Source organism: Oncorhynchus masou, chromosome 21 (genome assembly GCF_036934945.1).
Source record: "Oncorhynchus masou masou isolate Uvic2021 chromosome 21, UVic_Omas_1.1, whole genome shotgun sequence".
NCBI lineage: Eukaryota > Metazoa > Chordata > Actinopteri > Salmoniformes > Salmonidae > Oncorhynchus > Oncorhynchus masou.
Window position 1 is genome coordinate 42,150,340 of NC_088232.1, and position 18,110 is coordinate 42,168,449.

The following is an 18,110-nucleotide window of genomic DNA, read 5'->3' on the forward strand; positions in this document are numbered from 1 at the left end:
GTTAGTTATTGGCTGAACAGAAAGCGTTGGAGTGCCATTTTAGCTGGCAACGATAAGAGTGGGACGTCTCATTCTCCGTCAAAGAAGAGACAAGCACTGACTGTCTGTCACCAACCAGCGCCTGGACCATGCACGGATAGTTCTTCCACCTGTGTGCCATCAACGGACACGTCACCATTAACATAACCAAGCTATTTGGTAAGCTCGGACTCACCAACCAAGTTGTTGCCTATGTACTGTAGGCTTATTGGATATTTATTCAATCATTATTTATTGAAATGATTGTCTCGCATCATCGAATCTCTGCTAGCTAGCTACATGCCAATTTGTTTAGCATAGCAACATCGAATGCATAGAATTATTAGAATGAACAACTGGGTCAACAGTTAACAACAGCCCATAGTCAGGAGTTATCACAAATTATACCACAGCGTTGTTGAATATTCATTTCTCATTGGTTAGAAGTGCATTCTAGAATGGACATTGAAACCAGATAATGGGGCAGTTAGTAGATATCGGGGCACCTTGCAATATGTGCCTACACATGCAGATCATACTTACTACAAAGTTAGAGAAAGCTAAACCAACAACCACACCAACCTAAATTGGATTCATTGTAAATGCAGGTCCAACGGATACTTGTTTTTTGGGAGCATCTGATGACCTAATGTGGTAAGTGACGAATATGAATTTCTCTGGTCCCCATGTTGCAGTTATGTCGCTATGTCAAATCCTCCCACATGTTTCTAGGTTTACCAGCTGTTTTCAACAATTGGAATTTTTAAATTCGGTTGTAATATTGGCAGGTTTACTAGCAACAACCTATTTAGCTAGCTTAGTGTTTGATATTCAATGCGATCTCCTCGTAATGAACAGTGTCCTGATCAGAAAGCAAACTTTTTTTGGCGTTAGGCATTCTAGACCGTGCATTATTTCCCTATAACGCATAGTATTATTTGCATGATACAATTCCATGGCTATAGTTCATTCTATGTTTGAGCTGCCTTTGAAAGGAAACGTTGATTTTTGTTGTTGTTGCCATTGTTGAATTTGATCTTCATAATATCAAGTTAGGACTGATAATTTGGTTAGCTAAAGTAGAAAGTCTGTTTGTTTGGTTACCAGGGCAACTTCTGTCACAACTTCTGCTAGCTACTTGTTGAACATATTTTTAGCAGCAAATGAACACATTTCTAGAAGAAAATGATAAATTATAGCCATGGTATATAACGGATACTCAACTCGTGGCTCTATGCGTTCTCTGGAAAATAACTCTGTGGAGTTATGTGGAGTCATTTTTGGGATGTCCCTTGAGGGAATTTTACAGCGCTAGTACAACCACTATATAAAGTTTGGACTGCTTTATATTAAAAAAAATGCTTTATATCAAAAAACGTATTGCTTTGAACATAAACCCATGTTCTACAGTGTCAAAAGCTTTATAAAAATCAACAAACATAAGAAAACTATCATCAAGGATGAGGTCATTATAGTCAATCATATCTAAGATCAACCTGATGTTATTACTAATGTGTCGACCATGCATAAAACCAGATTGTTCTTCATCAATTATATGATGCAAGCCTTGTTTCAACTTCTTAGCAAATACAAGGGCAAATAATTTCCCATAAGTATTCAACCGGCTAATGCAGGGGTGTCAAAGTCAAGTATTCAACAGGCTAATGGGTCTCCAGTTGTCAATATAAAGACTATCCTTATTAGGTTTGGGAATCAAAGTAATTACACCTTGCTAAGGAAGCCTTAAGGAAGCCTTAAGCTTTAAGGAAGCCTTTTTCTTTTGATTCTTGGAACCTAGCAAGAATGAAAGGAATCAATTTATCATTGAATGCTTTATAAAACTCACTTATTAAACCATCATTTCCAGGGGACCTATTGTCCTTAAGGCATTTAATGCAGTCTTTTATCTCAATTTCAGATAACTCATCATCACAAAAATCCCTGAAATCATTACCTATCTTCTTAGCAATGTTTGCTACATTGTCTAAGAAAAGATCCATATTGGAAGTTGACTGGGGTGATGTATACAGATTCTAATAAAACTGGGCAACATGCTGAGAGATTTATTTTGGATTTTCATTGAGAGTATTACTGATCATTAATTTACATATTGCTTTTCGCCTGCCCTTTTTCTAAATTAAAGAAATATTTTGTATTTTTCTCTCCCTCTTCCTTCCATTTTCATCTTGATCTTACAAATGCTCCCGGGGCCTTTTCCTCATAGATACAGTCTGACTGCATTTCCAATGATGATAGCTCCAATAATTCTTGATTAGTTAGTTCAGTTTTTTTAGTATAATCCATTATTCCCTTTATGATGTCATATTCTTTCTCTCTCTTGGCACAAGCAATTTGTCACGCCCTGACCATAGAGAGCCTCTACAACTAGGGGGGTGTTCTAGTTTTCATATTTCTATGTTGGTGTGCTTGGTATGGTTCCCAATTAGAGGCAGCTGGTAATCGTTGCCTCTAATTGGGGATCATATTTAGGTAGCCTTTTTCCCACCTGTGTTTTGTGGGATATTATTTTGTGTTTTGTGCATCACATATTCACATTTTGTTGTTTCTTTATTGTTTTGTTGTGTAGTTAACTTACTTTAAATAAATAAGATGTGGAACCCAGATCACGCTGCAAGTTGGTCCGAGTATGCTTTCAACGACGATCGCGACTGAATATCCCACCACAACAGGACCAAACAGCGTGCCCAGGAGGAGAAGGTATCCTGGACTTGGGAGGAGATATTGGATGGGAAGGGATCCTGGACTTGGGAGGAAATCCTGGCAGGACAGGATCGCCTTCCGTGTCATTTGTTCGGTGCCATGTGTGCCGGCTTTACGCACCAGGTCTCCAGTGCACCTCCACAGCCCAGTACGTCCTGTGCCAGCTCCTCGCACTTGCAGTGCGAAGTGTGTCATCGAACCGGTACAATTGATGCTGGTTATACGCACCCGGTCTCCAGTACGCCTCCACAGCCCAGTACGTCCAGTGCCGGCTCCACGCATCAGGCCTCCAGTGCGCCTCTCCAGTCCGGTATGTCCTGTGCCAGCTCCACGCACTCGCCCTGAAGTGTGTGTCACCAGTCTGGTACCACCTGTGCCGGCTCCACGCACCAGGCCTCCAGTGCGCCTCCCCTGTCCGCTACGTCCTGTGCCAGCTCCACGCACTCGCGCTGAAGTTTGTGTCACCAGTCCGGTGCCTCCTGTATCAGTGCGTGGGCACCAGGCCTCCAGTGTGTATTTACAGTATTCACAATATATGACCCTTAAAGTTGCCTTTTAAAATGGCGACACCTGCTGACCATTTAGTACCAAATGAAAACCAAATATCATTCCCCCAGTTCCAAAATGCAGTATCTGTTATGAGCAGAATTCTGATCGGAAAAGGGTCCAAATGATTAGGGTGAGGCACATTGGCTACTAACAGCTTACTACACAACATACACTTAGTATTACTGTCTTAGTTACAGTCTCCCTGGCATATTACATAATTTATGCAACAGCATACAATACATTTTTGGGCTCATCTTGTTGTGCTATGCTCACTTGAGCAGGAAGTTGACGCAGCAGTCCTTCAGGGGCAAATTTCATCACTAAACTTTGTTATCAAAGTCTGGCATTCTCAGGATGTATGGTGCTTTCAATACTACTGGGAACTCTGAAAAAACAAGGTAGAATCATGATGACGTCAATGATCATCAGGTCGGAGCTTTAGAAAGAAGCCCAAGTTCCCTACTTCCAATTCGAGTTGGATGACCTTGAAAACCTATTTTCCCAGTTGTTTTGAAGTCACTAAAATCAGATTTCCCAGTTCTGAGTTACAGTTGTTTTGAGTGCGGCAGAAGTCATGCTGGATTGACAGCGTGGCCAATGTTTAATGTTTATCCTTTTAGCTCTTAAACCCATACTTGGGGACACACCCACTCCACTGAATAGCAGGCTTGTGATTTCTTTGCAATGCTTGCAGTTAGCCATTGATTCCTTCCAAACCACTCATTGTTGAATTTGCGATTTCCAACTTGTTGTGTAATGTTTATGTTCAATGGCCGATGAACACTGATACGTTTGATCTACAATTTCTCTTAATTATTTCTCTTCATATGACAAGAATTGAAAAGGATTTGCAAGTAGATTGTCGACTTGATTCATGATGATGATGACAGGTAGCTAAGATTTTGAAAGTGTGATCAGTCCAATCAAAGCTACTGAAGATATTTACTATGGGTGCATAATTTAGGAAAAATATCACTTTTTGGATCGAGGCTATCTGGCTGCAGACAACAAGTGGTGTTATGGATTGCTCAGCCTTACCTACAGTATTTCATGTGATGTAATGTAGTAATTGAACAGTCTAGTCTTCTTCTTATTTAATGGGCTACAGATGCTGATGCTGCACATAGCCTACACACAACATTTGTGCTCATCAATTATTTTGAAATGTAAAATTCTGTTATGCTTTTTCCTGCTTGTAAAAAGCGAAATGACATCACTTTCTCTGTGCACAGAAGCCTACATTAGGATGTTTTGCCATTCATTTTAAGTATTGGATCAGTGATCAGGCCATTTCTTGTGCGCTCATGTGTGACAGCGTATCACTTTCATCACTTTTGTTTTGGTGTTTCACATTCCGATTTCTGTTTGACTGTATTAGCAAAGCCTCTGCGATCGAATTGTCCCTGCCCGCCGGGTTCACGCGATGGGAGCACCTAAAGCGGGATCCCCATTTGCCTTGGCTCCAGCCCAGATGATCTGAAACTCTGTTGAGGACCAGAAAGGAGAGGGTGCTTGGCTTCGGGAAGCTTGGACCTGATGCTATCATGTCCAGACAGCAGCATGTTCGCTCCCAATTTGGAAGTTGATACCACTGCGGAAGACACAGCGCCCAACACCCCCAATGATGGAGACGATGCACCGGCCAGCATTGATGTACTGGAAGAGGTGAGAGTTAATGCAAATTTCATTCAATTGCAGAAGGCTAAGCGTTTAAATGCAGATTACATGATAGGAATGACAGCAGCATCCTGAAAGCGCATAATGGTGTTGCCTTTTTTATGAATTAAAATGTTATGATAGATAGCCTTCTACACACAGTCTCGTAATAAAAGGCACACACTCAATATCTGTGGGCCTATATATGTAGCCCATATCATATATTGATTGTTGCTATTCATGTCATGTCTATTTCAGTCCTCTGCTCAGATGGAAGGAATTCTATACTGAGTGCAATTGGTAACCACACCATCCTTTATCTGTTCACTGGAGTCTAATAATTACTATTAATTCACCAGCAAAATACTATTTCATTTAATAGTTTCTCTGTATGATGTCCATCCCTACCATCATATCTACATGAATGTAATTCTGCATTCAAAAGTACTGTGTTATGTATAACACATTAAACAAGGTAATTTCCCTAAGAAATACAAGTCATAGAAGACAGAGCCTAGTAATGACATGTATGCAAGGCTCAATACAGTAATTCTGAGAACCTGGATTTTGCACCCTTTAATGATGTGTACTCGGAATGCGAGAGCTTTACCTCCCGTCTGTAATAACACTTATTCCGTCTGGGGAATTGGTTGTGTGCAGCTTACCGTGAAATACAGCTTCTATGAGAGACCATAAAATTAACCGACAGTATGTGCATGACCCAGAGGTCTTGACCTGTGATGCTGTGTTGCCCTGTACCAGGATGCTCTAAAAAGGTCAATGCTATTTTGGATGTTTTGCTTGTGTTGTCGATGCCTGATTGCATGTCCCGTCTGAGTCAGCCCTTTCTGTCTGGTCTGATTAGTTTGGTTCATAACCTTCATGTGAAACACTTTACCAGTAACACATTATTTTCTGTTACTGTACCACAAACTGAATTTTGATCTGCCCAGAGTACCCCACAAGTACTGTACCACCTCATGTGCATTTTACTAGTAGGCCCTATGGTCTCATGAGTCTTCTCAAGTACCCCTTGTGGATAAACGAAGTACCCCTAGGGGTCCTAGTACTCCTGGTTGGGAACCACTGTTATTGGAACCAAGTTGACTGATGATTGACTCATGAGTCATTGCTGACTGAGCTCTCCTTTGAGCACATATCAGTTAATGAGACATTTCTTGCATGAAGCAACACTAATTCTGAGAGCTGAAAAGACCACAATGACACTTCCACTATGTTGTCAATGGATCTTCATGGGTGAATGGCTATAGACACCTGAAGGACCGTAATTAGCTGAATACAACAAGACAAAGTAGAACTAAGTTAACCCTGCCTATTTGTAATGTTTTCTGGCCAGTTGCCTTATAGGTTTGACTCATTGTACTGGAACAAAATAGAGAAACTTTGTGAGAATGCCTCTGCTGAAGAGGAGACATTTTCGTTGGCAGTCAGAATTGCAAATGGAGCCACTACAGGCTCTCGTGCCTCAGCTGCATCACCAGGCTCCCCTGCCTCAGCCGGCGACAGGTTCCCGTGCATCAGCAGGGGTGACCGGTCCGCTCCTTATCTCCGGGATCGTCCCTTGGGTTGGCGTCCTTCGGCTAGAGCTGAATGCGCCGGGGAGGGGGTACCATCAGGTATGCTCTCTCCGGCGCTCTAGGTCACCATGCTCCTGTGTCTCAGCCGGATTGGCAGGTTTCCTGCACCTCTGCAAAGGTGACTGGTTCACTCCTGATCGGCTGGAGCCACGTGTCAGTGAGGGGGTACTGTCACGAGTGTTCCCTTTCTGGCCTCTAGGTCACCAGGCTGCTCATTATGGCGCACACCTGTCACCATCGTTATGCGCACCTGTGCGTCATCAGACTAACGGTTTTGACTTGAGGTTATTATTTATAGGGGTGCCAGGTAGGTTGTGCCTACCAGAGAAAACCTTGGTTTCTCCTTTTGGTTTGGGAGGGAATGAGTCCCATCTGGTCCGTCAAGTCTACACCAATACAAAGGACTTACGTAAAAGTCAGGATGGAAATAAACTTTTCATAAACCCTTAAAACATTGGAAAGAACTTCAAAAACAACTATATTATTTTGCGTGGGTTGTATTAGCGACGTCAATGACTACACACACATATATCACAATGAGTTCTGGTTCCTCCAGAAATGTCCTGTACCTCGGGCCTAAGAAGAGACCAGCCCGGTAAAGGAGTTCAGGGAACTCAAGTGACTTTTGTCACGCAATGTTTGTACGTTAATTCAGTGTAGCGTAAACCCAGTATTAATCATACAATCAACATAATTATTTTACCACAGAACTTTAAAGCATATCAACTCTTACTAAGTCCTCAACTACAACTACAGTGCCTTGCGAAAGTATTTGGCCCCCTTGAACTTTGCGACCTTTTGCCACATTTCAGGCTTCAAACATAAAGATATAAAAGTGTATTTTTTTGTGAAGAATCAACAACAAGTGGGACACAATCATGAAGTGGAACGACATTTATTGGATATTTCAAAAAATTTTACCAAATCAAAAACTGAAAAATTGGGCGTGCAAAATAATTCAGCCCCTTTACTTTCAGTGCAGCAAACTCTCTCCAGAAGTTCAGTGAGGATCTCTGAATGATCCAATGTTGACCTAAATGTCTAATGATGATAAATACAAACCACCTGTGTGTAATCAAGTCTCCGTATAAATGCACCTGCGCTGTGATAGTTTCAGAGGTCCGTTAAAAGCACAGAGAGCATCATGAAGAACAAGGAACACACCAGGCAGGTCCGAGATACTGTTGTGAAGAAGTTTAAAGCCGGATTTGGATACAAAAAGATTTCCCAAGCTTTAAACATCCCAAGGAGCACTGTGCAAGCGATAATATTGAAATGGAAGGAGTATCAGACCACTGCAAATCTACCAAGACCTGGCCGTCCCTCTAAACTTTCAGCTTATACAAGGAGAAGACTGATCAGAGATGCAGCCAAGAGGCCCATGATCACTCTGGAATAACTGCAGAGATTTACAAATCTGGACTTTATGGAAGAGTGGCAAGAAGAAAACCATTTCTTAAAGATATCCATAAAAAGTGTTGTTTAAAGTTTGCCACAAGCCACCTGGGAGACACACCAAACATGTGGAAGAAGGTGCTCTGGTCAGATGAAACCAAAATTGAACTTTTTGGCAACAATGCAAAACGTTATGTTTGGCGTAAAAGCAACAAAGCTCATCACCCTGAACACACCATGCCCACTGTCAAACATGGTGGTGGCAGCATCATGGTGTGGGCCTGCTTTTCTTCAGCAGGGACAGGGAAGATGGTTAAAATTGATGGGAAGATGGATGGAGCCAAATACAGGACCATTCTGGAAGAAAACCTGATGGAGTCTGCAAAAGACCTGAGACTGGGACGGAGATTTGTCTTCCAACAAGACAATGATCCAAAACATAAAGCAAAATCTACAATGGAATGGTTCAAAAATAAACATATCCAGGTGTTAGAATGGCCAAGTCAAAGTCCAGACCTGAATCCAATCGAGAATCTGTGGAAAGAACTGAAAACTGCTGTTCACAAATGCTCTCCATCCAACCTCACTGAGCTCGAGCTGTTTTGCAAGGAGGAATGGGAAAAGATTTCAGTCTCTCGATGTGCAAAACTGATAGAGACATACCCCAAGCGACTTACAGCTGTAATCGCAGCAAAAGGTGGCGCTACAAAGTATTAACGTTGTTAAAAAAGTTTGAAATATCCAATAAATGTCGTTCCACTTCATGATTGTGTCCCGCTTGTTGTTGATTCTTCACAAAAAAATACAGTTTTATATCTTTATGTTTGAAGCCTGAAATGTGGCAAAAGGTCGCAAAGTTCAAGGGGGGCACTGTAACTACATAAATCATCACATCACTGTCTCAGCAAGGCACTGTAACTACATAAATCATCACAGTATACATCACATCAAAACAAATGAAATACCGTATACAAAAAGGTTGTAGTCTGTCGGTCAGTCAAGACAATCCAATCCGTCAACTGAGAAAGGCCACGAAGAACGGAGAGGTGTAGTCCACGGACGCAAAGATTGGATCTGATCCTGGGTAAACTCTATTAGGCTACAAAACACAAGTTTAAAAGCAACAAAACAAACGGAATAGAGAAGCATCGGGAACTGAGCGTTGAACACATCCTCATTCAGGTCCCCATCAAAACCCCACTTTTGCGCACCTGATGCTGGCTATTTAATTGGGAATTAAAGGGAAAGCGCCCTATTGGAAGGAGAAGCACTGAGAGGGTTCAGAAAAATTCAGGGCCGTCACAACTGATTCAGGAAGCCACTGACACGTGGCTCCCTGATTCCCCTCCCTATAAATGACACTCCTTTTGGTTCCTTCCCCAGGTGTTATTGTTTCTGTTGCAGTGTTAAGTCTGTGCATTGTTCGTGTTTCTTGTTTTGCGTTTATTTATTAAAAACACTCACTCCCTGAACTTGCGTGCCCGACTCTCAGCGCATTCGTTACAGAATAACACCTCACCTTTGGGAAGCATCAGCACGTGTTGTTTTTTTTTTTTGTGTCAGAGTAAATACGTCGGGTCCGGGAATTGCTACGGGCTCTGATGCCTCAACCAGATCGCCAGGCTTCTCTGCCTCAGCCGGCTTGTCAGGTTCCCCTGTCTCAGCCGGCTCCCCTGTCTCAGCCGAATCGCCAGGGTCCCCTGCCTCAGCCGGCTCGTCAGGCTTTCATGCCTCCGCCGGATCACCAGGATTTCATGCCTCCGCCGGATCAACCGGCTTCCCTGCTTCCACCGGCTCGTCAGGTTCTCATGCCTCAGCTGGATCGCCAGGCTCCCCTTCCTCAACTGATCTGTCAGGTTCCCGCGCCCCAGCTGACTCGACAGGTGCCCGTGCCTCAGCTGGCGTGACAAGTTCTTGCGCATCAGCAGGGGTGACTGGTCCGCTCCTGTTCCCCGGGTTCGTCCCCTTTGACGGTGTCCTGCGGCTGCAGCGGCGCATCGGGGAGGGGGTACTGTCACGTATACTCCCTCTCCAGCCTCTAGGTCATCAGGCTGCTGATTATCCCGCACAGCTGTCACCATCGACTCGCGCACCTGCGCCTGATAACACTCACCTGGACTCCATCACCTCCTTTATTTTCTTTCCTATATCTGTCTCTCCCCTTAGTTCTTTCCTCAGGTGTTATTGACTCTTTGTTCATGTCGGTGCATTGCTTGTTTCATGTTTCATGTTTATTTTATTTATTAAAACACTCACTCCCTGAACTTGCTTTCCAACTCTCAGCACACTCGTTACGCACATATATTTATGTGAGAGTTTGAATAATACTATTAATACTATGAATAATTTGTTACAACAAATGCAAGCCATGTTCAAAAGCTAACATGAGCCTACATACCTATCTTCTCACTTGTTCATGTTGAGATACTTACAACAATTCTCAAAGTTTGTTTCAAAAGATGAATTGTAGTCTATTTGTGAGTCCAAAGCAGTTAACTTATTGATACAGATTATTTTAATATAAATCATGACATAATATTGCTTTATAAATTACCATTACATTGCAAAATAACTTTTATTGGATTAAATATGGAGTTTGAAAAAAGTTATTGTCAACATTTTAAAAGCATACAGAGAGCGCTAAAGAAATTGTGCCGTTTTAATTTTATTTAACTAGGTTAGTATCTTGAGTGCCGTTTTAAATGGCAGTGACCTAATATTAAGGCATCTAACAAAATCATCTGTGTTTTGTATAAGCATAAATTATCTGTTGGTTGTTGATACATTGTTGCTACAATCACAAAGACAGCAACAAAGCTATCCCTGGCAAACTCTCAACTGATTTGTTGCCATGACAACTAATGGTCAACAGCTGATACATGTTAGCAGCATTGAAGGTGGTGGTTCTTCCTGGATTATGTCTAGGTTGAAGATAACATTATAGATATATATTTTAGACCTAGTATTCTGTTTACTACAACAGGTATACATACGGACAGACAACAAAATATGCAGGTAAGTGTTTAGGCTTTTTATGGTTTGAAATGTTATGGTATGAAACATGCATCTTATACTTCTAATTTAAGTGGGCTGATTAGCAGGCTCAAGATACAATATTCTAGCAATTTACATTATTCCTTATAAAGAGATGTTATGCATCCGTTTATGGTATTTTATTCACTCAGCAACATATGAACCTAGCAATGTGAGGCCTTTTGAATTTCACACAAAAAAATGTATGAATGGTTTGTTCCCCAATAGGATACATTAAGCAACATGGATTTGGTAAAACGCACCAAATCAAAGGTGGGCTGTCTACAAAATCTGAAAGGCCAGCAGCTCTACAGACAACTCCTCAACAATGCCACCTGCAGTCTCACCTTCTCCAAAGATGTTATATGGGAGATGGGGTCAGACAGTATACCTTACAGTCAAGCTGACTTCCACTGGCTTTTCAGTGCCTCTGGACCTCTGGCACCAAGTCCCAAGCCAAAGAGCACAGGGATAAAATCAATGAAAGGTATCCCCCTTCATCAATCACCTCAGGATCCTGCAAAGAAGAGAGGCTTCAGAGACCCTCCCTCTATGCTCCCTGAATTACAAATATCCCATCTTGCGCCATTGACTGCCAAAGACTCCTTTACACTACCTAGCCACCAGGGGGGGCTCTTGGATTCCTTTAAAAGGACAGGACTACGAGGAGTTTCTAACGTTTACAATTGTCTCGAGGAAGCATCTACAGGAGGCAGGGAGGACCGTTTAAAGAGCTGCCACTGGGATGAGTTTGTGCTAAAGAAGCTGACCAAGACCACAGCCCAGTGGATAGTGAGTCAACAGATTCCAAACCAGTGCCAGAATAAGACTCGGCTACAGTCACTGCTGAGGAGTCAGTATGGTTCAGCCAGCGCCACAGATCTAGTCAATGAGGAGCCCATGTGTGAGGAGGATTTCTGCAGTTACCAAGATCTCCACAAGCAGACTGAGAAGCAGCAGGCTCTTCAGAGCAGCAAGGCTGAGACACCTCTTCCAGTATACTACAGGCAAGGAGACAAAACCTACCGTAATATTTAATGTTGAATTATTGATTTCACTGTCAGTTTTACGCCTCAAACAAATAGACTTTAGTGAATTAGACACTGTTTTATGTGAGTTTCTATTAATGTGTTGATCATCAGAATTTGTATTTACAGTTTTATATCACTGATCTCTATTTTCACTTGACATACCTGCTGCAGGGTGCAGGGCTACTCTCTTCCCCCTGCATGTTCTGATGAGCCTGGGGGTATGAACCAGACTGCCAACACTGTAGCAGTCAAGCACATTGAAACCCCTCAACCTCCTCGTCTTCAGGATAGCCTCAACCCCCGTGCTGGAAGCCATGTCTTGCACACAGAGAATAACTTTGAACAGGAGATATTTTCTGGTACAACTTCTCAATGCACATGCAACTGAAATAGTATTTTCTATATTGGTTATTGATCTACATCACATTTCCTTGACTTTGCATGTTGCAGGAATAGCCAAACAGGTACATCAGCGAGATCCACGGAACCACGATCGCATCATCATGGACAACAATTCAGAGTACCAAAAGAACCTTCAAGACTTTTTCCCCTGTGGTCCAGATAAGTGGACAAAGGCTTCAGCAGAAACCATGCACAATGAGACACAAGGTTGGGGCTTTAACCAAATAAATGCAACCCCTGTTAAAGCACGATTTTACTCATTAAAATTCCATTGGTTAGGAATGCGACGGGTGGAGAAAGGCACTCGGCGGTGGGTGGACCTGCCTACCACTGCTGACTATGCCACAGAGTTGGGTCTGAGACCTCCTGACTACAGCGGGAAGGACACAGAGGTGCCCAGACAGCAACCCCACTACAACCCTATGGCCGAGCTCTCCTCCTTACGTTACGCAGTGGAGGGATGGAGGAGTGCCTGGAAGATCAGTAGGTCTCCTTGTCATTCAATATTGATGTTCTCTAAGCATTTGTCAATATCACTGTGCTGTTAAGCCTAATTTATTTCACATCGTTACACTACAGCATGCCCGGATATACTCCAAAGTTACTGTATATTGTTACTTCATTAAAACTACTTTTGTCTTTAACCTGAGGAGGCTGTTCCTTCCTGTTCTAGAGATCACCTGGCAGAGTGTGACTATTGAAGGGTTGAAGAGGGCCCTTAAAGACCTGCACTACCACGTTCGTCTGTCAGCCATAGCCACTTGTGCATCAGGGGCAGTGAACAGACCGAGGGAAAAGCAACATCCCACTGATGCAGGTGACATGTAATAGATTGCGTCATCTCTCAACTCATCTTTTTTCATTTGTTTTGGTAATTGTGTGTGAGTACAGTTGAAGTTGGATGTTTACATACACTCAATTAGTATTTGGTAGGCTTTGCCTTTAAATGGTTTAACTTTTGTTCAAACGTTTCAGGTAGCCTTCCACAAGCTTCCCACAATAAATTGGGTGAATTTTGGCCCATTCCTCCTGACAGAGCTGGTGTAACTGAGTCAGGTTTGCAGGCCTCCTTGCTCGCACACACTTTTTCAGTTCTGCCCACAAATTGTCTATGGGATTGAGGTTAGGGCTTTGTGATGGCCACTCCAATACTTTAACTTTGTTGTCCTTAAGCCATTTTGCCACAACATTGGAAGTATGCTTGGGGGTCATTGTCCATTTGGAAGACCCATTTGCGACCAAGCTTTTAACTTCCTGACTGATGACTTGCGATGTTGCTTCAATATAGCTACATCATTTTCCTCCTCATGATGCCATCTATTTTGTGAAGTGCACCAGTCCCTCCTGCAGAAAAGCACCCCCACAACCTGATGATGCCATCCCCGTGCTTCACAGTTGGGATGATGTTCTTCATCTTGCAAGCCTCCCCCTTTTTCCTCCAAACATAAGTGGTCATTATGGCCAAACAGTTTTTCTCCAAAAAGTACAATCTTTGTCCCCATGTTCAGTTGCAAACCGTAGTCTGGCTTTTTTATGGCGGTTTTGGAGCAGTGGCTTCTTCCTTGCTGAGTGGCCTTTCAGGTTATGTCGATATAGGACTCATTTTACTGTGGAAATAGATACTTTTGTACCTGTTTTCTCCAACATCTTCACAAGGTCCTTTGCTGTTGTTCTGGGATTTATTTGCACTTTTCGCACCAAAGTATGTTCATCTCTAGGAGACAGAATGCATCTCCTTCCTGAGCGGTATGACGGCTGCGTGGTCCCATGGTGTTTATACTTGCGTACTATTGTTTGTACAGATGAACGTGGTGCCTTCAAACTTTTGGAAATTGCTCCCAAGGATGAACCACACTTGTGGAGGTCTACAATTTTTTTCTGAGGTCTTGGCTGATTTCTTTTGATTTTCCCATGATGTCAAGCAAAGAGGCACTGGGTTTGAAGGTCGGCCTTGAAATACATCCACAGGTACACCTCCAATTGACTCAAATTATGTCAATTAGCCTATCAGAAGCTTCTAAAGCCATGCCATCATTTTCGGGAATTTTCCAAGCTGTTTAAAGGCACAGTCAACTTGGTGTATGTAAACTTCTGACCCACTGGAATTGTGATACAGTGAATTATAAGTGAAGTAATCTGTCTGTAAACAATTGTTGGAAAAAAATACTTGTGTCATGCACAAAGTAGATGTCCTAACCGACTTGCCAAAACTAGAGTTTGTTTATTAACAAGAAATTTGTGGTTGAAAAACTAATTTTAATGACTCCAACCTAAGTGTATGTAAACTTCCGACTTCAACTTTATGTACACATATAGTGGACAAGGACAAAACATACATAGCACTTGTTTTTGGGAAACTCCCCCCAGGTCAGTATGGCCGTGTGTGGGACATCCAGCCAGTTCCTCAGGAGCTCCAGCCTCTTCTTCTCCTGGCTCTGGACGACCCTGTGAAGAGAGTTCAGATGGCAGCAGCAGTGTGCCAGTACGCCATGGGGACGCCAGACTCCCGAGCCCGCGTAATCCTCCGCAATGCACTATATCAAGGTTAGGTCAGGTTGTATTGATTTTGGAGTACATTGTAGGGACATATACCTTAGGGAAAAACATGAGGTGCAACTATGTTCTAAGACCATACTGTCTGTGTGAATACTCACATCTGAATGGAACATAAACCGTAAATGTAACGCCAATACTTTAAGTAAATAACTTAGGTATGGGTTTATTATTCAGGATGAATTGCATTTCACTGACATCAAATTAAAAGTAGTGTTTTGTGTCAGACTCTGCAGGTGTAGGTGCAGACAGCTGGGTGGCAGCACAGTGCCTGGCCGTGGAGGGGGATTACAGTCGGCCAGTCATTCAGAGACTTCTCTCCCAGCACTTTGTCAGTGAGGTTCACACAGATAATAAACAGTCAGCCGCTCTACTTGCCAGCATCAGTAGCAAGACAGTGCGTAACTCAAATTTGTTCCCCTTAAATTGCTTCAACTAAATGATATACCCAGTCATTGGGGCAAGCACTATTAGCCTGTGTTCTTCTGTTTAATCACAAATCCATGATATCTGATATGTCCTTTTTCTGGGGTTAACATTTTTCTTTAGACTCTAGTTCGCTCTCTGCTGGCTGAGGAGTTGAATTGTGCCAACTGGAGGACCAGACTCTTGGCTTGCAACGCTATCTCCCAATTGAAAGGACCAATTAATAAGGTGTCTCTTGCAATCTCATAGATTTCTTGAGCCCCTAATTCTGTGATTTATTTGGTGTCTCAAATCAAACCTAAATTATGATATTGATATGTGATTATGTACTCATTAGAAATTATATTTTGTAGGACCTTGCAAACAAGTTGATCTACCTGATGTGGAATGACTGGAGTGGTAACGTGAAGCAGGCTGCAGCCCAGGCCCTGGGGAAACTAGGAATGGGAAGAGATGTGCACAACGAGCTGAGGTACCAGACTGGCATTTGGTGATCACCAATGAGCTGATTAGAGACCATCTCACTCTTTTCCTAAAACCTCACCCATTGGCTGTTTCAGAATGAAGCTTGAGGAAGGTCCTGCCTCCTGGAGGGTGGAGGCTCTCATCCTCATAGCTCATCTACAGATCATGACTGCCAAGCTGCTGCCACCCTTCCTGAAATGTTTCAATGACAACTTTGTGGCCGTGAGGAAACAGGCCTGTCTGACTGCTGCAGCTCTAATTATGAAGTACAGCATGGTGAGAAAGGATTGAGGATAGGCAGCAGTTTGCATAAAATGTTTGTCTCGACTTCGTCCTGTGCCGAATACTCATGCCAATATCTCCTATAAACCACGTCTTCTTTGGCAATAACACTTCAATATAGATAGGCTATGGTCTTCAGGTGAAAAAAATCCCTCTTTACTTTTTGGTTTTAGGTCTTGAATCAGCTGATTCAGCTAACACAGAATGACCCAGCATGGGAGGTTAAAGTTGTTGCAATCAGTGGTAAGCAGCATGGTGATGACCACTGGCCAACAGAGTGGATTTTGTAATGACAGTGTGAAACTGCAACTGCACTAGATATGCAACTTTCTGTGATAGTGTATATAAATATACAGTATAAGTTTAGTGTCAGAAAGCAGATGTGTGAACGTGTCGAGGCACTGCAATTGTTTGTTAGCTTTAGGGAAGATAGGTTGCCTCACGCCGACCCTCCAGGACCACCTCCTCTGGGCTTTACATCATGAGGAGAAACCCCAGGTACGCATCGCCGCCTGCCAGGCCCTAAAGATCCTTAAAGTGAAGGGACCAGAGCTGCAGAACCTCCTACAGGAACGGTTTGTACTGGAACCCCACCCCCAGGTCCATAGGTGAGTCAGAGTTCAGATCAAAATCCATCCCACTGGGCACAGACGTCAATTCATTGTCTATTCCACGTTGGTGCCACATCACAAAGTTGATTTAATCAGTGTGTGCCCAGTGGGATATAATGTCGTGCCACATCTGTGTTAGCTTTACCGGTATGAGTGTTTATCTATGGCCATAACATTAAAAACAAAAAACACGTTTTTTGTCTACAAGGCATATACAGGGGCTCCTCAAAAACTATGGCTACAGTATTGATGGAGACAGGGGCATGGTCCACAAAATCAAAGATCAGGTAAATGTGTTTCAAAGTTAGCCATGGAAAGGCACTTGTGTTTTTGTTGCAAACTGAGGGCCATCAGTTCCGTCCTCCTGGTTTGCAGGTTCAGAGGCTATGCACCAAGAGCATCATCACAGACAAAGTGCTGTTGATGGAGGAGCTGGAGAACATGTACCAGCAACAGAGGAAGTATCTGGTAAATGGGAGCCGGCCGGACACTACACCAATATCACAGCTGCTGCAGGAACGCTACAAAAGTGAGTGACGGACTACTACGGTGTGTTAAGCTGAGTTAAATATTTAATGTAAATCTTGATGTGCAGTGAATTAGAGCCTTCTTATTTCCTGCAGTTACAGTATATGCAGCTTTCTGACTGTGATGAATATCATTTTTGAAAAAGGTAACATGAAACCATTGTGGGCATTGTCTTTTTCTAGGAATTAAACATTGCCCTTCCACAGTAAGGCCGACTCACTCCTCAGATTCCTCTGTGACTCAGGTATTCCCTGAGTTCCTAGTCTTGTTGCAGAACTAGAGAACAAACCAGTTTGAAATGTACACTTTATTTTAAGCTAAATTGATTTATTATATAAAACGAACAGCTACTATTAATACAAGCAATTACTTACAAAACAAATATGTATTTTACAAATGACATGAATAAATCATAACCAGGATAAAAACAAACTGTTAAGGTTGATGTTGTAAATGAACAGAACTCCCCCTTTCTCTGTAGTCCTCCTCTAAATGCACGCTTGAATCAAGCCCTGTCAACAAATCCTCATCTGCTTATCAAGATCATCAGCACTCCATCGTGTGACAGTGGAGAAACTTCAGCACTCCAAGAAAATGAAGATAATATTTAATAACCATGGCCGCATAAAATAAATACAGTATTTGTTGAGTAATGTTTGCTTTAGTAGTATTGGGGGATTATGTAGTTGTAAGGGATTGTGAAGGGGTTGATTTACTGTCAGGTAGTGATGTTATTGATGGAGCTGTGCTGCTAGCTCCTCCTCTGCAGAACCTGTTTGCAGTTGTTCCACCGGTCACCTAGGCCAGGAGCTGAGCTATACCATTGTTCTGAAAGAGAGAAC

General features: G+C 42.7%; 2 protein-coding genes across 2 annotated transcripts in view; one reads left to right on the forward strand and one right to left on the reverse strand.

Annotated features, from left to right (window-relative positions):
- The first annotated feature begins 10,946 nt into the window (after nucleotides 1-10,946).
- On the forward strand, nucleotides 10,947-17,879 carry heatr4 (HEAT repeat containing 4). The gene is given in 18 exon segments (XM_064927018.1): nucleotides 10,947-10,952; nucleotides 11,199-11,977; nucleotides 12,173-12,360; nucleotides 12,452-12,610; nucleotides 12,683-12,886; nucleotides 13,077-13,220; nucleotides 14,771-14,947; nucleotides 15,184-15,353; nucleotides 15,506-15,610; nucleotides 15,736-15,854; nucleotides 15,943-16,123; nucleotides 16,303-16,372; nucleotides 16,548-16,737; nucleotides 16,949-17,027; nucleotides 17,116-17,269; nucleotides 17,451-17,512; nucleotides 17,750-17,823; nucleotides 17,825-17,879. Coding segments are annotated over 18 exon segments (2,916 nt in total).
- Nucleotides 17,859-18,110, reverse strand: part of LOC135508374 (gastrula zinc finger protein XlCGF57.1-like) — a 39,067-nt gene continuing 38,815 nt past the window's right edge. Inside the window, exon 4 of the mRNA XM_064928514.1 lies at nucleotides 17,859-18,096. Coding sequence (XP_064784586.1) covers nucleotides 18,020-18,096 — 77 coding nt within the window. The 3' untranslated portion in view covers nucleotides 17,859-18,019. The remainder of the gene's footprint in view (nucleotides 18,097-18,110) is intronic.